Raw genomic sequence first — 20991 nt, 5'->3', positions numbered from 1 at the left:
TAGTTCCCTTTTTATGGTCTGGTAAGCAGTGGAAAATGGTCCAGGTTATGGCCCCTGCACCCACGTGGGAGACCCAGAGAAGCTCCTGGCTTCAGATCAGCTTGGCTGTGGCCACTGCAGCCATTTTGGGAGTGACCCAGTGGATGGAAGACCACTCTGCATTTCCATCTCTGTGAATTTTGCCTTTCAAGTAAAAATAGATCTTTTAAAAATTAATGCTTAGGATTGCAACAAAAACAGATTTCTGAGTTTCAATTCTTATCCCCCTAATGGATTTTCCAAGAGAGATCTTGTAATAATTATATTTAAAAAGAACCCTTGCTCATATTGACCTGCTCAAGTTGACTCTCACCAGTCTAGGTAGCAGGTGTCCATATGAGGAGACCATGAATCTAGTTACTTCATCTCGTGGAAAAGTCTGCAGGTTGAGGTCATTACTCTTACTTCAAAACCCACCTTTCCCAAGAAAATAAACTGACACACAAGGCTTTGTAGGAGAAAGGAGGAATCATAACTTAAGAAAACTGATGAGATGGTGAGTGAGCCCAGGGAAGAAGCCTATGTCTGTCTTGGTCCTTGGAATGGTGACTGCTAAGACCACCACCTAGCATCGAGGGAGCAGCTAAGTGTGTCAGCAAGTTGCCAAGCATCAGCCCTACACATTAGATGGTCTCCTTTTCCTTCAACCCCCTCCTACTGTGCCATTGTCACAGATGAGGACACTAACGCCTAAACAGATTAGATGTGGGTGCTTCAAAATGTTCACAGAAAATTAAATTTGAAGTCTACTTCAGTGTAACAATTGAAATCCACGTATCCCCCCTCCTCCCCAACAGGGCTTTTCCATAAACTTTTTGAAGCATTTCCACGTAACATCATCAAGGTGTCAAGTGCTGAAGTCAGAACCCGTTGGTTTGGTGCAAGATCCCAACTCTTCTTCACCCAGTGGTGCCTCTAGGGGCATTCAGTGAGCACGGTGTGTGCTGCTCGCCACGTGCTGTGCATCCCAGTTACCCAGAGACAAGGCAGGACAGCACAGGGATTCTTCCTTGAGTCTGACACAAGCTGAGGTGCCAGAGATCATTGTGAATGCCTTCTCTTTAGCAACAGGTTGAGATAATGGGGACAGACTATGCCTTTCTTCAGTTGTACAGTACCAGATGTCCTTGCATTTTAACATGCTTTTCAAAAAGCTACCATCTAGACTCTGGTTCTGAGCCAGCTGGTAGGACATTTATATTTGATGTGGACTGCCATACAGCCCACTTCTTTTTCACGGTCTAAATCTCATCTCTTGGCCTATGTTCTTCTAAAACTCACCTCTGGCTTAAAATAAAATAATATCTAAGTCAAAATGGCAGCCAGTCAAGATTCCTGGAGCGGATGTGAGAAGCTGCCTGTCAAGCTGTGGAGTGAGGCTCCTGGGTAGGCAGGTGGGAGGCCAGATGGTAAGCCTTCCTCTGACAGATCATCCTGGTTCTAAGTTGAATTGTTAAAGATTCTGGTGAGCTTTCATTACTGGGCCTCTAAGTTCTGTTATGTTAGCACTGCTGGACAAAAGCTGGGAATGACATCACCCACAGCAAGATTCCTTTCACATACAATCTCAGGAATACATTTTGGATCTTCCACACTCACAGATGTGCACTGACAGCTCTCTAAGGATGCCTATCAGAAAATCCACGTGACCTGAGAAGTTGAACTACTGGTCTGACAAGTGGTACCCCAATGCCACAAGATAGACATGGGACAAAATTCAATCAGCTCCACTATGAGGCTCAGAATCAGCTAAAGCTTGTAAGCCTGGGGCTTCTACCCCAACCGTGAAGCCTGGCTTTCATTTTTGTACCCCCAGAAAATTCATTGACAGCTTTTGAAAGGAAAACATCATTGGCGAGGATCAATGCCCCACCATGAAGTCAGTATCATTGAGGACAGTTTTCACAGTTACATCTGGTGGTCAGCCAGCAAGGACTCTTGTCTCTCTACATGCATACTTGTTTGAATATGCCTATTCTGCCTCCACAGGAAGGCAGCTGTGTCTTCTGGGTTTAAAGGAAATTGCACTGCTGTTGATTTCAACATTTGATAATTATTATTGTGCTCACTGATGTTTATAGTACATCCCAATAGTTTTATTTGCACTGTTTAACATTTACAATTGATAATTACTTTGTAAGTATGCCTACCAAGATGCTACATCTTACATGCATAAAATTAAGGTTGAAATTCACCATGATTGGGCTTTTCTTTTTGTTGTTGTTCAATCTAAAAAGTTGCTGGAAGATATAGAATCCAGTCCAGAAATATTTTCTGAATATTAAATACAACACAGAAATAAGACGCTCCTATTCAAATTTTTCTTGCTGGCTTTAGCAAACAGCTTAATCAAGTCATTTGTCCCATGGTTCTTGATGGTCTTATGACATGGCACCAGTCTAATCCTACCCGTCAGGGCGGGACTTAGCCACTGGGCTTGCCTAACTGGGGACTTACCACATACTTCGTAGTTCCATTTTAACATCTAGATCGGGAGTAGATTGTCACAGCCAGAATTTTACCTCTCTCCTTTCACACTTAGTATATAATTCTAGTTTTCTAACCCTGTTTCTATCATACATACTTCAAGAGGCTGTAGCAGACTGCTGAATGATGGGTTATCAATAGACCAATAAGTAAGCAAATACACAAACAGGGTAACCCTCGAGAGAACCTGTGAGGACTTTTACTTCAAAGGGGAATGCATTAAAATACACTTAAAATCATGGGATGTAGACACGATTCCTGTGTCTACACGGCATACATGGAAAGGCAAAAAGGGCTGTGGCTCTGTCGTTGGCTGCAATAGTCTACCAAGGAGATCAAGTTTTGCAAATTCAAATCCAAGTGCACCACCATTACGGGGAAACTTTTTTCATCTGCTTCCTCCAAAGTGGAACGTTGTCCTCTGCTCTTTCTGGGGCTCAGCCAGCATGGAACTGAGCGATCCTAACACCTGTGCCTTGCCATTCACGGCTCTCTTTGGCTAGGAGAGTGCCATCACCCTTATGGACCTCTGTTTCCGTACTTGGAAAATGGGACTACGGCAGGACACGCCCATCCTACAGTCACAGCCCGTGCTCATCCTACTTTCTTTTTGCACACATGTATTGGAAAAAAATAGTCATGTGACTTGGAGGAGGAAACAAATGCATGTTTTTTAAATTGCAGATTCATGAATGGCATGAATGTGCATCTCTCTAGTCAAAAAGGGCAGGAAATGGGCTTTACAGCAATTTACAGTCATGGCAGCGTGGGGATGGGTTTACCCAGGGAGAAGCTGTCACTTTTCCCACAGAGCTGATGAGTCCCTGAGGCCTGAGTTGCTGCGTGGGGAGAAAGGCTGCCATGAGGTATGTGAACTCATGGATCAAACTTATTTCAGTGAAGAATTTTTCTATGTCTAGGATGGAAGAAAATACATAAAAATTTAGTTTTAAAAAATCTTATTTTCTCCAAAATAACACTTAATCCCTATCATCTACAGGACACTATTCACGGTTCACTCAAGAACCGAACTAAGTTCCCGCAAAAGGGAAGGCTGCTCATAGTCATGGCGGTGACACCAGCAATGCCCTGGGTGCTGCTCAGGGCTGCCAAGCTCCGAGGGAGTGGTTTCTTTATGACCGCAGTGAAACCTCACAACAACCCAGCGGGGCAATGACTGACCTGGCCTCTGCCTTCTAGACGCAGCAGTGGAAGAAGAAATAATTTAATAAGCTTTCCTGTGTTATCTCAAATAGCTGCTCACCATAACTGCTAAGAGCCCAAGACTGACCTAAATCTAAATCTGTGATTTTATTCAGTATGTCAGTAACAAAGATCTGCTTCCACATGGCTAAATCAAAGATGAGGCACAAAGACCAGAGAGGAAGCTGTTCCTAACCCTGACACGGTCACACCTTCTCAGGCAGTGGACCACGGCCCAGGTTACCAGAACAGATGTGCCCTCATGGCTCTCAGAGATGACTGGTCTGAAACTGCCCCAGGGGCTCCAGTGGACCAAAGCCTGGGGCCTGGTAATATTCACCCCATCTCTTGTGGCTCAGAAAGTGACATGCACTTCCTCCCTCTCTACTCACACTAAATGATACGATGATCTCCATTTAGCAGACGAAAAACTGAAGCTCTGAATTTTACAAGTTTGACTGTATTATACGATAGCTGGTGTGAGTGTGAAATCTCAGTCTATCCACAGATCTGGAGGTAAAGAAAGTGATGAACATCGCCTTAAGCTACCGGAGGGAGTGAAGTCCCAAGACAATGGGTTTGGGGGATACCGCATCCTTTACTGCTCTTTCACTTTGAAAAAAGCAGGGTAGAGAGACAGTGACAACACAGCAATTTACAAAGATGAATCACTGTGTATCCTGACGAATGCTGCGTCAGCCTTGGTTCTGTCTTGTGCCATCGGGTAGGCTTGCAGCTTACCCTCGAAGGCACTGCTTTTCCGACATCTTACAGATCTCTACGGGGCCTGGAACCTGCAGGTGTCGGTTCTGCATGTGCTTGGGCTTTGAGTCTGCATCCTCACAAATTCCAGGTGAAATAAATTCTGTTGGTCTACAAACTGCACTGTGCAGCAAGGCTTCAACAACTTTAAAATGCCTCACTTGGAGAGCAACTGTTTAGTTTTGAAAATGCAGGGAACAATACCTATGTTCTTTAGTGGAGTACCTGGTTCTGGCTCCTTGCTCTAAGCTTCACATCCACGCAGGCTCGGGGAGCCAGTGGTGGCAGCTCATGAGGGTCCACTGCTGTCCGAGCGGGCATCTTGGAGAGAGTTCCTGGCCCCTGGCTTTGACCCAGCCTAGCCCTGGCTGGGCAGGCATCTGGGGTATGAGTCAGCAGATAGGAAATATTGCACTTTCCTTCTCTGCCTCTCAAACATTTTTAAAATAAATCTTTTTATTTATTTATTGGCATTGGGAAGGCAGATTTACAGAGAGACAGACATAGAGGGAAATATCTGTCATCCACTGGTTCACTCCTCAAATGGCTACAATAGCTGGAGCTGAGCTAATTCGAAGCCAGGAGTCAGAAGCCTCTTTCGGGTCTCCCACATGGGAGCAGCGGCCCAGGCACTTGGGCCAGCCTTTGCTGCTTTCCCCAGACATAAACAGGGATTTGGATCAGATGTGCAGCAGCCAGGTCATGAACAGGCGCCCATACAGGATGCCAGCCCTTGCAGGGGATGACTGGCCTGTTGAGACAAAATACTGGCCCCTCAACTATTTTTAATGACCTACTCAGATATGATACTGGCCCCTCACATATTTTTAATGACCCACGCAACTCTTGAACTCTTAGAATAGAATAAGTCACTTTTTCTCCTATTGTATAAATTCTTCTGTTTTACACTTGGGAGGCAGAAAATAGAAGGAAGTATTTTTTTTTAAAGGGATAGTGGTGAACCTCTTATGCCGGAAAAGTAGCAGAGCTGTTAATATGCGATGCATTTCTAGGCACTGCTGCTTTCCTATGGTTACACAGAAGAGACCCACAAACCCTAGGGATGCCTAAATGGCAAAAGTCCCTCACCTTTTACCATAACTTAACATTTTAAATCACGGAGTTGGAACCATGGAAGCAGACAGGGATGCAGAGGATGTTAGGCCCATCTAATAATCTCCCTTTCCTTTTAAAGAGAATTCCAGGCCTGCAGAAGCAGTGGGAGAGCACCCACCTCGGTTAGCAGGTGTGTCATCCATTTCTATAGTCTTAGACCAAAGCATTTCAAAATAAACGCTTAAGATAATTAAAGGACAAGTCTGTCTGGCTTTGACTAATAGACCGAGGCTCGGACACCTAACCTGTTAGAACATTGAGGTAGCACACAGCAAGAAGGAGCCTAAGACAACGACAGAAGTGAAAGGTTACTGTTTATAAACATTCCACCTGACACAACCAATCCTCATCATGTCCCTAATCTAAGCCCTTCTGCATATTAACTGAGTTTGTAATGCACTATGAATTTTGAGGCGAGTCTAATTGCTGAGGAGTCACTCACTGCAAAGGGAGAAAATCCCAAGCCTTCTAGTTCTTTCGGAGGCCTGTCTCCACACATGCACCACGCACAGACAGGGAGACAGCAGTCCGTCCTTCTGAACGAAAACTCAACACAGGTTCACAGTCACAGAAACAGAAGCTGCCTGGCTAAGTGTTGATACTAGACATTTTCATCTTATCCCAGCAGATAGCATTTATGATGTACCACAGAAACAGGAAGACAGGGAGGGAGGGAGGGAAGGAAGGAAGGAAGGGAGGGAGAGAGGGAGGGAGGGAGGGAGGGAGGGAGGGAGGGAGGGAGGCAGAGGAGGAAGGAAGAAAGAGGAGCAAAAAAACAATCACAAAAAACCACAAAGTGATGGAGCTCACTATTCCTGTCACCTCCCACATGGTCCACAGCTAAGCTTCTCTCTGGCTGGATTACTGTCTGCTCTGAGGCGGACTCTGCAATGGGAACAGCACATCCATGAGCCCTGGAGTACCTGGTTCTCCTCTGTGCTTCTTAACCTCCAGAAAGCGTCCAAGTTTCCTTCTTCTAAATCCTTCACAACTAAAGGACCCTGAAGGCAGTACTTAGAAGATCAGCTGTCTTTGCTTCTTTTTTGGCCTATCAACTCAATGATGTGCAACAGGGAGAGTGTGCAATTAGGCCATGACATGACCACAGGATGGTTATGCCTTGTCTGATCACCGCCCAAATGATCAACCCACGTGGCTGGGACAGCTATGGTCTGCTGGGTTTGGAATTTCCTTTAATATCTCCCCAACTCCTTGTTGGTCCAGTCTGTTGACTATTATGGAATTGGTTCATTTTTAAATGGCTTCAATTACATATTCCTTCAATAGTGCGTGACAGTAGTTAAGAAGCCATTATAGATTATGGACCAAAGGCAATTAGTTCTTGAAAGAAATCTTGAACATTTGCTCTGCATGTGTGCGTGTCTGTGTATTGAAAAAATAAGAGCAATTCAAGGAGTACACCCTATCAGGAGAAGCCAGATCATGTCTCAGACTACAGGAGTCGGTACCCATCATCCCAAATTTCACACACTGCAACAGGGATGTACAAGAGCTGTATGCTGCCTTCCTCTCAACTTTAGAGCTGTATCCATTCCCACCAAACCAGATCAGTGATAGTCCAGAAAGTGTAATCAGAACAAAATGTAATTATTTTAGTAAATACATTTTTTTTGTGTGTGGCAAGACGGCCCAATTAGAACCATCTCTGAGGAAGTATCATTGTATAAATTGCAAGTTTTACTAAAGAAATATTTTTGCCTGGCTTCTATGCCCTGTGATGGGACTTTTATAAGTAATACATGTTTCTTTCTAATGACCCTAACCCTATTTACAACAATTTGTTTCACATTCTCTTCCTGACAGGGCCCTGAATCATTAAAAAAGTATATGAAACTTGAAGCACAAAAAGAAATAGCATGAACAGTAATTATATATAAATATATATACACACATATATAAGATACTTCACTAACACATGCACCTGTATATATATATGTGTGTGTGTGTGTGCATGTATGTGTGTATTATGTATGTGTGTATTGTGTGTGTGTGTGTGTATATATATATATATATATATATGCCTTCAAACAGCTGACTATGAAAAAAGCTATGCATGGATCCCTAAATATTTTTACTGCCAAATAAATTTATCTTTTAATTCCATTTCTGTGACATTCCTGAAGTACCCTGCTACCTCTATGACTACATCGGCAGATACACAGCTCTCTTCCAGTTCGAATTCTGGTAAAAAGCTGGACCTGCGTTTTTAGACATTGCGTTCCAGGAAGCTCTCAACAAAGGCACTAGTGGCTTATCTCCACTGAATTCCTGCTTCACGGTGGCAGAACATCTTTAAGTTACAGAATCCAGGAAGTTCATCAGGACGAGTGAAAACCGTTGCAGAGGTTAAAAAAAAATAACCATCAATCTAAGAAATCCCGCCACAAAGTGCTATTGAAGCAATCCACAAAGGACTGATGGTTGGTCATGCCAAGTTTTGATTCCACAGCTTGCTAGGTTGTTTCTGGTGGCTTCCTCCTGCCCATATGCCCTTTTGCTAATGGGAGAGATGCCATGGGGGCTCCTGCCTCCCCTGAGCCTCGAGGACCTAGACTCTCACATTTCCTTATCAAGCTGAGGGTATTGTCCTCTGCATTAGCTTGCTGCATTCCAAACCACTGTATTTCTCCACATAAAATATAATAGGGAGTCTAGCACAGAGTTTATTTTGCCAAAAAAAGGAAACATTAAAAACAAGATTGGATATAAAATAAAAAGCAAACAACAGAACTGCTGTTTGCTATTGTCATTTCTTTATAAATGGAAAGCTATTTTCAAACAGACTGTGAGAAGGGAGCTGGGAAAAAAGTCCTGACCCAGAAAGGTGAGCTGACACCTTATTACACTCAGTGGTCTCCTCCTATCTCGGTCTGCCAAGACACATGCCATTAGAGGCAGGCGCAGAGCTCCAACTGGCTGGGGAGACACTGTTCTAAACAAAATGCTAGGATAACATCTTGAGGTCTCTCTCTGCACACATCGCAAAGAATAGGTACAAGGACTTCCTACCACTGACTTAACCAGAAATAGTTCCTCCTTTTATCAGAGTTGATTCCGATCACAAGAATGCGGAAAACGATCCTTTTCTGACTGTGCTGAGCCCTCAGCGTCCACAGACAATACTTTCTGTATCCTAACACAAGGCAGAGAAGGTAAAATTATCAAGATCATGAAGTAACCTTCTTCTAACAAACAGCTTTAAATGGTTAATTACATTTTCCATTGAGGATGGAACTCCTTAAATTTCAATATGTATCATTTTATAAGAATGCCAAATGCAAAGATATTTCATTCTAAATGCAATTGTTTGCTTGTCTATGTTAACAATAGAATGTTTCTATTATTTAATCTGCATCCAGAAAATAAAATTTTAAAAAATCCTAACATGGACAGGGAGCTTCCTATACCAGAGAAACCAACTCAAACCCCTTTAATGTTTTCAGTTTGACTCAGCTTAAGACCCAGTTTTATTTCTTATAGTTTAATTTGTGCTTAGGATAAAATACACAAGGGCCCAGGCAATCATTTGCTTCCTCCTTTTCTCCCTTCATCCATTGGTTTCTTTTCTTTCTTCCTGCCACCACCTTCCCTATCTGTCATCTAACTCTTTCCAGATGTCTACCTGCCACTCCATCTTGATCCACAGATGTCTGTACCTGCCCCACGCCTCTCATCTAGAGGCTCATAAACCCTCCATGTGCCCAGGCAAAGAAGAACTTATCCCTTGTGAATTTTAACCAAAAAATACTTATTTATTTTTCTGGGGAAGGGAATCCCTTATTCTTAGGCTGTGAGTGTCCAGTTTAAATAACATTCTATCACATGGCTTGAGACTGCCTGGACACGACAAGTTCGGACTTCACTGCAGTGAGCTTTTCCTCAGTACTCTAGGACTCCCTTCTGAGACCTAAAGACAGCGACGTGTGTGTGTAGAGAGCAAGAGAAGTCACACCATAGCATTTTATATAGACTTCAATTAAGTTACATAGAATTGCCAATATTCCATATAACTGTCACACAAAAAATACCAATTTGACATAGTACAGGTTGATATTAACTTTTACGTACGAACAAAATTTTAAAAAGAGTATCACATAAACAAAATCCTATTGCATGCGATCCCTTTGGCTCAGTCTAGGGGCAGCTGTGTGGTCCTATGCTACAGTCCAACATTTTAAAAGAAAAAAACCTCAGCATTTGGGAAACTTGCAAGGAAATGCATGTTTTACACGAGAGAAGAAATTGCCCCTAGTCACTCTCTATGATCATATCATACTGGAACTGCTTTCTTCCATGAGCTGCTTTCTGTCTACCCACTATCGGCCTCAGTGTCGAGGGGCATCTCATGCACCGATCATTAGGAAGTGTTAGAGTGTTAGCAGGCAGGACAAGCATGACAGATGTCTGTATTTCTGGAGAGATAGCATTTTCATTAAAGCTCTGTATACTTCATACATATTTCCCCAAATATGTGTGGCACCTCCCAGTCTGGCGTCTTCAGATGCAACAAGTACCAAGTCATAATACAGAGAGAAACCAAGAGCCAATCAATCAAGAGATGCCTGCCCCCAGGCTTAATTCAAGCAAGCCATTCACCGAGCTCATGTAATGGACCCATCAAATCCAGAATGTACCACAGACAGATCAGCAACACCAACTGACATGCAATGAACAGATGACCAAAGACGCCCCTCTCCACCCACTGCCATGCTTTGACTGGTTCAAGCTCAGAAAAAAAAAATCTCCCTCAAGAGTTTGGACAGTTGGCTTTCCCATGAATCCAAGTGGGATCAAAAATATAGATTTGGTGAGGTCAAGGGCTTACCAAATGTTTCCTATGTGCCAGAAAGAGATGCTCACCTATCTTCAGTTCATCAATGAGACTATCAAATTACCTAGTCTGGTCAGATCTTTTACTTTTGGGGAAATCTCTGCCCACATCAGATGGTCTTCATTCTGGAGGTCAACATGGGTGAGTCTCAGGGCACTCCCAGATCAACAACATGTGAACACTTAACCAAGAAGATGATGGGCAGGGAGTTGCAAAGCCCATTAAGGACCTAAGGTTACTCAACTTCAGTATTTTTCAAAGGCCCCTGAATCTTTAATTTGCTGAGGACTTAATTTGAGCTGATAAAAGGTAAAATTCTACCAACTGGGGACATCAAACTTCTTTGGCTTTCAAGATGTCTGAAGGGTGAGTCTTCTGATTATAGGTGAGTTTGTTGCAGTTTTCCTTTGATCAAACTGACAACCAGAGTGCGTTACCCAAACAGTCTCGTTCCTGCTGATTTTTCTCCCTATCTTGAAGGAGTATCTTTCACTAATAGGTTTATCTCTTTGTCTTCCTGTCTTCAGGAGACGAGGAACTGAGAATTTATAGGCAGTGACAGCATAAGAGTCATTTATGACACTGTTGTTCTAAGACAAAGCCTAGAAACTTGGCATCTTAAATCTAGATTCGAAAGCTAGTCTGAAAATTTCACATTTTCCCCCAAAATATACATCTTTCATCAAGTGATCTCCCTTCTCTACGTTTGCCTAGTAAGAATCATAAGGAAATACACCAAGACTTAATAGAGACATTGTATAAATCAAATTTCTTTTCGTTTTCTGGCATTTTATTTAATACTATATTTACCTCAATGAATAATTCCATATGTGACAAGTGCAGTGCTTGTAATAAAGTTAAACAGGGCTGGTGCCGATCTCCATAGCAACCAGGAAGACCTAATGTGCAAATTTCTCTAATGAACAACAAGAGGCCAATTAAATGGGCAACAGTATAGTTAGTTTCTTCAACTGAAACTATTACATTAAAGTGGAAATTGCAGAGTTACAAAAAATCGACCATTCTAAGAATGATGGCTTTTTTTTCCAGAACATGTTGCCAATGAGAAATATCTATAATATTAAAATAGCAGGTTCCATCCTTATATTTGCAGATATGGTATTCCAAAAATGCAGGTAATGCTAGTCTCATTTTTAGATGAGTACAAGTGGAGGTGGCCAGATACTCAAGTAATCCTTTCTAAGAACACTATTAAACGGTGTTTATTTTTTTCCAGATGTCTATATTAGTGTTATTGAAGAAGGCATTTTAAATTATATCTTTGTAATTAACCTTTTCCTCAAGTTGGGGATAGATACACTTATACTGAGACACAAGATAAACATTCAAAGAAGTAAATCCGTTTAAGATTATTATAATTATACAGCAGGCTAAAGTTACTATGATTATAATTATATACAAAGTGGGTGTATGAGAATTTAGCATCTAGAGATATTTTCATAAAAATAATTAGGGGTTGCAGCTGAACCGCATTACAATGGATACTGTGTGAATCTTCAGTGTGCAGAATTTAATAGCATTAAGTCTTTTCATTTGCAGAACAATCTTGAGTATCTCAAGACTTAGTGGCCCTTTCCATTTTTCTAATCTGGTATCAAAGTGTGCCGAAGATAGCAAGTTACAGGAAACGAGTTTTGCACCTTGGCAGCTGATTACGGGGTATCTCAACCACAGACATGTTGAGAACTGTCAACTGTGGTTTTTTTAAGGCTCCCTACAGGCAGCCTTCAGAACTCACAATGACTATTTATAAGAAAATTACAACACCTGCATAGGACCAGATAGCGGCACTCACTTGCCAAAGAACCATGTGTGACAAATTTATGCATGGGGTTTTCAAAATGCAGCATTTGGGGCTCTGGGCTCTAGGGCTTTATTACTTTCCAGAAGAATCCTGTAGCTACCATGAGCTCACAACACATCTTGTGAGAAATGGGATGGAACCGCAGAGAAAGCACACCACAGCAAACCAAGGGGCGGGGGAAGTGACCGCAACAGGCCTAGCGGGAGACCCAGTGGCCACAGACACGCCCCACTCAGGAGTCAGATACATCGCCTGCTTACCTGTCTGACCCAGCATGCCTCAGCCACACATGCAAGTTGTTATCATCGCTGTTTTATTCATGAACCATATTTTTAAATTAAAGGAGTCATTTCCAAAGTAAGCCCCCTCCATGACATTTGTGCATGCAGAGCGTCTGAACATTCACATTTCTGTCCCCAGAAACAGAGCCAAGGATTGCATTCAATATGGAAACGCACACTTTCTCTTTCCAAGGCACCTCTACAGAAATAGCTATGGCTTGCTGCTTCAGAAACCGCTCATCTGTTACCCTTGGGTAATACAGCCCTCCCCGTGCCCACCCCCTGCCCGCGCCCATCCATTCAGACTCCTGCGTTTCTTGAAAACACTTCCGTCCCTTCCACTGCCAGTCTTAACTCGTGGTGTGCAAATCACAGTTGGTGTACGTGCACACAGCCGAGCACTGGGCATTGCCAAAAAAGAATGGATCTCCTTACCGAAGCCAGAAGCACTTTCCGTACTTTGAATTTAAAATACACTAAAGGGGATGTTTTACTGGGTCTAAAAAGTTGTAAAAACAGAAAAAAAAGGAGATGGAAACTGAGGTATGCCTGCAGGGTCGTTTTATTCCTAATGAGTTACACATCTTCTTCCGTAGAAGACTGCAAAAAAATACTGTACAGGGATGTGTGTGTGTGAGTGTACACACCTGTGTGTATGTGCAAGGTGAGTTGTCACGGGAGTTATGAGATCTGAAAGAGTTACACAAGGGGACAAAACCATGTTCTTTCTGCCTCAGCAGAGGAAGTGAGGACTTGAGAATGACTTAGACTTGACGAGTCATCGACATGGCCATGTTTTTACCTCAACTCTGGGACCTGCTTCTGTGAGTGCTGTCTCCCTAGCAGTCATGCATTCTTCAGCAAGAAGGGCGAGATTCTGCTCTCCCAATCACCTAAGGTAGCTGCCCAGTAGCTGTCACGCACTGGAAGGAGACTCTTACCTGTCACTGTAGGCAGCGGCAGTGGCTGGGGTAGGCTGGGCGTAGCGGTACGCGGCGTAACCACCCTGAAACGCAAGGAGAAGCTGGATTGAGGGATTGTGCAGGGATGCCACGTGGGGATGCCCCGAGTGAGAGCACACCAGAGCAGCAGTTAGCCACATCTACAGATCTAAAGTCAAGGTTAACGACAGTGTGGTGTTGAAGCAGAAGTACACAACACACAGAAAGAGAGAGTGGAGGCCAACCCAGCCGGCTGTTAAAGGTTAGCTGTCAGAAGCATGTCCCGAAGGAAGAGCCCAGACACTCTTAGAAAGAAATGTGTCTTCATGTTAATAGCAACTCTCTTGGAGTAGGGAGAACTACAGAAGATTCTTTAAACACCCTTAATACTTTGCTGAACTTTCCAGATTAGCAAAATTGATGCTTTAACAATCATTCATTAGATATTAAGCTGTGTTCTACTGATTCGGTATTCCTTCAAAAAAATTATTATCATTAGCCCTCTACTCGTTACATCGCTACTGCAAAAATGAATGCTGAACATCTCGTCATCATTCTGTCTTTTTGGCTAAAGACACTACACTTCTCTGGTATACACCGACTCAGATGGAGAATGATTTGGTGTGGAAAATATGATAAAGTCATTTAATTTGTAAATAAAATCATTAAGAGGGAAAAATTGGAAAAGAAAAATTAACACTTGGTTGTATGCAGCAGTAATTGCAATTGCTCAACTGAGCAAACAGGCTGAGGGAGCGGGCATGTTTGAAGGGAGTTGTGTTCAGTGGAGCGTCCATGATCAAACTGTGAAAATAACAGAGCCTCTTGCTCAGCAGACCACGGCGTTCGCCTACCACCGTGGCGTGAGCTCAGTGCAATTAGCTAAAGGATCCACTTCCCACTGATAAGACAAGGACTATTTGGCTTCTAATTAGAATACACAGTCCCCTAGTCCTCTCAGGGCTGGGTTCTCATCGGTCCCACAGAGCGGCAACTCTGGGCACAAACTGTGTCATAGCGTATCTATAACAGGAAAAAAATCCACAAATGCAAGAATAGGCGGTGGCAGCTCCTGGCACCCAGCTCATGCACAGGGGGGCCTGAGTTGGCATCATCCAGGATACAGTTGGGAAACAAATGAGGAGAAGCTGAAAACAGGCATTATCCAGGATACAGGTCAACCGGTCTCAGTGAATTTTTAATGTGCTCTCACTTGCACAAAAATTCAAACAAGCTGCTTTATCCTTCAAGAAATTTGTCCTTTGGATTGTCTTAGAGAAGACACATCTAAAACGTCTTGACAGATAAACACGAACAATCTGTGGCCAGTGGGGGAAAAATGCGATTTCCCTTGAAAACAATATGCAAGCTAAAAAGGAGGTCTTAGGCAGACACCACCTGCTTGTTCCAATCACAATGTTTTCTAATTATCAACAGGGAAACACATTAAAAGTGCTGAGGGTTTGCAAACCCAGAGCGGCTGTCACCCCCGCACTGAGCTGCAGACATGGGAACAGTGGGCTGAGAAGGAATGAGGTCACCGATTTCCGGAGCCATTCTTTTCATCTGCCTTGCCTCTCTTCTTGGCTTTCATGGGATGCATAAGGTAAGACAGAGCGGTGTGAAAGTTCACATGCTAAAGTTAACAAGAAAGGGGCTGGATTGAGGAGGAAGCATCCATTGCCACCAACTCAAACTCCAGTGGAGGGGAGAAAAAGAGTGTGAGTGAGTGAGTGAGTGTGTGTGTGTGTGTGTGTGTTTCTATTTCTAAGAATAATAACTACAGAAAGATATTGGCATTGGGAGTTATGTCAATCAATTTGGCTGTCAATCTGGTCCCATCAAAGACTTCAAGCCCATTTGTGAATCCTCTTGGTTTGAACTTGGTTGCCTATCCCAACTTCTACAGTCAGTGACAACTAGGAAGTTTGATACAGGCAAAGGAACTGCTAGAAGGCCATCAGAAAATGGTGTGCTGGACCACTACGCTGATTACCTTGGTAGAAACACAAAACACAGGTGCATATACCAGGAATCTTTCCACACAGAAGATGTGGCTGACCATGAAGGTTTGGGAATGCAAATGATGTGGTCTTTTAGACAACATGAGTTTTGGTGTGTCCATACAAGACATGCACCAGCTATTAATGCTCTAGCATTTGTCTTTGTTCTCCGGACATCTGGTTACCAATACTCCCAGCCGACTGCAGCATCCTCAGAGCTGTGCAGACTTTCTTCCTTGGTCAGTGGTTTCCTGGACACCATTAGGCAGGTGCATCTGGGGCAAAGCAGATGCTCAGTATCTCTGCCATCCACCAGGTAGCCAGCCACCTATCTTCAGTGTCGACTGAAAATATGAAACACAGACTGTGCAACTTTAATTCCTTTTACATGTAAATAGCCACCTGGAGTTGGCAGCAACACACACAGGGCACGTCTAAGTGATTTCTGAAACATGTAGTGATTTGGGAAAATTAGACGGTTTGATATCTCCTCTTCCATCCATTGCATTGTCTGTCTTCGCTATTTTTCCTTCCCCTGAAATCTACATTATGGGAATACCAAGGTGGTGTATTAACTTGTGTATGTGTGCACACACTGTAAAATGATAAAAAAAAAGTTACAAAATGCTTTAATTTGCCTTTCTAACAGGTGACTCTAATCAATTTTATTGCTTCATATTTCGCAGCTCGCTGAGCGTAGCCTGAGCTTCTGTGATGGTCTGTGGTAATATCTGAGAAGGAAGCCCTTGCTTCTGTAAGTGGTCACAAGACTGAGTTCATGGTGAACCAACCTGCTCTTCCTAACCTTATGACAAAAACGCATTGCTGATAATTGGATTTGCCCCCAAGACCAAACTTGAGAATAAAGGGAATGGAAAAGGCAACACAGCCTTCTAGTTCCCACTGATAAAATATACTGGAGCTTTCACGCTGTGCAGCCCTACAAAGAGGTGACCATATAGAATACATTTTAGAGGGCAACATGGCGCTCCCTGCCTCTAATACTAGTCCATGACTGACTGTTAGGAAACTCTCCAGAAGTACCTTGGCAAACTTACCCATCAGGGACCTCAAAGGACTACAGGAGACTGTGCATAGTGGGGTACTGACAGAGGCAGGGAAAGGAAGAGGCCCAGGACCCAAGAGATCTGCGCAATGCTGGGTTAAACAGAATGAGTGGAGGTTACTCCATTTACTGAATTTGCAAAAACAACAGGGATAAACACTATAGATGTCCACTGCCACTCGGGGTGGTCTGGCCATGGGAATCCAGGGTTTTTGGTTAGTGGACACTTTTCAGAAAAGATGTTGTAAGAGCCAATTGGCAGGGACTTGGGCACGATGGGGAGGTATATAACACGTGTCTGGGTGTGCTTCCCTGGGTACACTGGAAGGTAGCAGCAGGTGTGGCGCACAGCCTTCCTCCCTTCTCAGGGCACTCAAGTGTCTGTTCTCCATCTGTGTACAGCAGGCGTACCGATACACATGTAACTCCAAATTTCACTTATTATGGTGATATTGGCAAGGAGATTTTCAAAATGAAAACATAAATGTAAGTCATGACTCCCTAAAGAGCTCAAATCATATTTTTATTAGACACCAACTGAAGTCTGGCTTTCTTACAATTAACAAAGTTCATCTCAGGAATTTTAACTATTTTGCTCTATGTCCAGGTAACTTTGCAATATTTTTTTAAAACTAAAACTCAGTGTTTAAAAAGTCCTTTTAAATGGGCCTGATGGAAATAATGGGGGCTACAGTTGATAGGGATACTCACGTAACTAATACTTGCATTAGGCGCTCAGTTTCACATTAATTTTCACTCTGACAGCTTTAACATTATAAATCAAACCAGGAGGATCTCTTACCAATGGCTATATTGATATTTTTTCCACAATTTTTAATATTTTTTTGTGCTGGTTGAATTCAGATGTATTTTAAGCCAAGGATTGAACAGTCAAGCTAAGTCTCCAATTTGGCACATAATCTAACAGAGCTCATGGTTCCAACTGATTAACATCACGCTGTTAGATCAGGGCTCTAATACCTGGAAGGAACCTGCCCACAGTCATCAGCAGACCAACAGAAGCTAAGGGGACGAGCACCCTCGGTCTAGAAGGATTCACTTTGAAACTGGAAAATTCAGTGAAGTCTTTGCTCCTTCTATGTGAGAGAACATTTCCCCTCCCCAGAAGTGTCTTGTTAGTAAAGGTGTTTCAGAGCAAACCCACGACCATAGGGAGGAGTTTTTCCCACCAGTCAGGATTTCATACCTGCAGCAATTTATTGCCATACACAGGCTCTTGATACACTACTCTATAAGGAAACAGAAATGTAATGTTTTCAATGCAAAATGAAACAAATAAAAGAAAATGCATAAATCAGACAGAAGTCCCAAAGCAATTCCTTTACAAGTTTGCTTTTCACACTTTACCAAGACTGTAGCAGACCATCAAAACCCACAGGAGAGGCCGGGCACTGTCAAATTCATTTTGGTGCAAATCTTCCTTGCTTAGAAGGCCGGAGAATTTGGATCTGGGGAAATCAGACCACACCCTTGTTGTGACACATCCTGTGTTTATTTTTGTTAGGGGAGGAACAAAAAGATACTGTCATGACCCCTTAGCTTTCAAAGCACATTCCAACAGTTCAAGTTAACTGCTGCAAACAAATCTTTCCATCGTGTGATCAAATTTTTCTGGAATGCCTGGTCTTTGAGTCAGTGAAGACAACAGTACAGTCACAACCGTAACTGCCTCAACATCTTTACTGACCAAATTATGAGTTACTGACTTTAAAAAGGGCACGTCGTGAATTCGTATCACACAGAAGCTACCAAGAATGCTCGCAGCCCTGCAAGCCTGTCTGTGCTGAATGCCTCTGCCAGGGTGGGTGTTCAGCCCAATGCCGGCGTCAAATACCACAGTCTGCATGATTCTGGCTCCAGTCCTCATCCCAGTTTCCTGCTGATGCATATCATGGGAGGCAGTGGTGACGGCTCAAATGGCTTCTTGCCACTTCCGGTGAGAGAACTGGAGTGGGCCTTCAGCTCTGGATTAGAGCCTGGCCCAGCCCAGGCCTTCCAAGGCATAAATCAGCAAAGGAGAGGCTTTCTGTTTTCTTTGTTGTTGTTGTGTTCTCTCTCTCTCTCTCTCTCTCTCTCTCTCTCTCTCTCTCGGAACAAAGGACAGAAGGGACAGAGAAAGATTTAAAACAATAAAAAGTGGTAGCACTACATATGTGTCATTAATACGCTGTCACTTCATTGCAACCTAACATTGACAACTCTCATCAGAACCCTTAAACCGCCTGCAAAACAGATTTAGGCTATGAGAATTATCCGTGGGTGAAGCTAGTAGTTCAGGTAAGCACCCTTAGTTTGAACTACTCCAGTTCCAGGACAGGCATCAAGGCCATTAAACACTTAAGAGATTTAGGGACCTTTTCTATGGTGGGTCTAGGAACTTTAGTTCCTTGAGTGCAACTTTCACAAACGTTGACTCATTGCTATCAATACTGATTGAATTCTTCTCCTTTCACTTGACCCATTTGTTAATTAGAATAATTTTTCATTTTTATTTAGGCATCACAGTGCAACAATAATGAGCTTGTAGATTTCATAGGGTAATTACGAAGGCTAAATTTCCATCTTAAACAAAAACACATGCACAGAAGTGCCTCTGTGTGTGTGTGTGTGTGTGTGTGTGTGTTGCGTGTTCAGGAAGGAGGGACTTGGGGGATGCTCATTGGGACCCACATTTCTGACTCAGGTCTTCCCTCCTCCCAGCTGAACTGTCAATCATATCCCACCTTGAGCAGGGCCAGTTCCCACGCCACCACTCCTGCCAAGGACTGTCCCCTCTGGCAATGTCAGGGTGTCTATGATCACTGCTGCCCCTTCCCTTCCTTTCTACTCTGAAATGCTCAAGGAAGGCTGGTGGTCAGGCTTGGACCATGTGGCTCTTGTCACTCCCATGTGCCACAGCATGGTGAGGCCGTGTCCATCGCCTCCAGTGCCTGCTGGCAGGGACTGGGAGCCATCATGTACTCAGGGAAGGGGAGGGGAGGGACAGGGCCGGTGGGAAAGGGCAGCAGTCCTGAAGTGCAGGCCGTTCAGCAGCACTGAGTTGCCGGAGTGTACAAAGATTGGAGTACAAAGAACCTCAGAGTAGCCTATCTTCCTCCCTCTGAAATAATCAGAGCTGACAACATCCTTCTCTGTCCCCAGAAACCCAGGAGAAACATGAGCTTGAAACCTGAGAGAGGGGCCTGAATTGTCTAACACACATCCTGGGTCCTCTCACGATTGCCCCTAAGTTAATTAATTTTGTAGCATTTTTAATGAGATCAAAGGGGTGTATGAGGAACTTTAAGAAAGTCCCGTGATCTCCTTGGAATCTTTTCAACCATCACCTCTCTTACAAGGAAGCAGTAAGAATATTTGCCATCATCAGAAGATAGGAGGATCTCAAGGGAGACAGTGATGATAGTTTGAAACAAAAAGAGAATACATTCAGGATAACATGCTCCAGGATGGATTCTGCACAGTCAATCCTACAGAAATAGCCTTTCTTTCTCTCACATGCACGTGGGTTGTCTCTGAGCCCTGGCTCTATTGTGGAGGTGAGTGGTCTGGTGGAGTAGTTCACTGCCATCCCTCTGCCTACTGCCCTGGGCAGCAGTACACCGACACAAAGCCACCTCTTTTTCTTATTGTTGCAATCTCGGCAGCCTCTGCCTTCAGGTAGCTGGACTCCCTGCTTCACATGAGCTTCTGCAGCAAGGAAAAGATGCCAATTTGAAAAATGCATACGTGAGCAACAACTAACTATAAGTTAGTACTTTTTTTTTCTGCACATGGAGAAACTGAGGCTATGAAAAAGACCCGACTCCAGTTAGGGCATCTATCCTCCCAGCTACGCCATTTGCCTCACTGCCTCCAGGGCCACACACAAAGCAGGCGTCATCAGGAGCCTGCCTGGCACTAGCCTGTCTCATGCAGTTAACAGAGAATGAACTGAAAATCTGCGAAGAGGATGGGCCAAGGAGCAACTCTGGCTACACAGAAACAGGAGACTGGTGGTTCACTGGCTGAGTCAGGGCCATCTAGTTTGCTGGGTCATTTCCAGCCCATATATGGTAAGTAATAGACCTGATGCAGTAATAACAGAACTTTGTTAAATCCATCACTGATGGAGATTAATACCATGTCTGAACACTGTAATGATCTGAAATTCCAAAGAAATAAAATTAAAGAGCCAGTGTCTTTCTCATTTTCTACTAAATGGCATCAATTTGATCAGAAATATGATTTTATTCTACTTTGTTAGTCTATAAAACAACAAATATGCTTCTACTGACTGAGGTCATGTGTAATAAAAATAAACTATGTGACTGAAGAAATACACTCCTCAATGCCTCCAATTTTTAAAATTGGGTTCATTCCAAGTCATTCTTATAGCACTGATGCTCATGTCAGAGA

The 20991-nt window shown here is 43.3% G+C and overlaps 1 protein-coding gene across 23 annotated transcripts in view; it reads right to left on the bottom strand.

The window, feature by feature from the left end:
* The window catches only part of RBFOX1 (RNA binding fox-1 homolog 1), a 1600707-nt gene that overhangs the window by 19938 nt on the left and 1559778 nt on the right, over positions 1–20991 (bottom strand). For 14 of the 23 annotated variants that reach the window (XM_058681067.1, XM_058681061.1, XM_058681073.1 and 11 more), the window contains one exon: positions 13507–13571. In XM_058681067.1, the coding sequence (XP_058537050.1) occupies positions 13507–13571 (65 nt within the window). Of the gene's footprint in view, positions 1–13506; positions 13572–17782; positions 17826–20991 lie in introns of all 23 variants that reach the window. The other 9 variants (XM_058681066.1, XM_058681059.1, XM_058681060.1 and 6 more) reach the window with 1 other exon arrangement.

The sequence above is a fragment of the Ochotona princeps genome, chromosome 24 (assembly GCF_030435755.1).
Source record: "Ochotona princeps isolate mOchPri1 chromosome 24, mOchPri1.hap1, whole genome shotgun sequence".
NCBI classification, from domain to species: Eukaryota; Metazoa; Chordata; class Mammalia; order Lagomorpha; family Ochotonidae; genus Ochotona; species Ochotona princeps.
The sequence above is the reverse complement of the archived record's forward strand: the minus strand, read 5'-3'. Positions and strand labels throughout refer to the sequence as shown.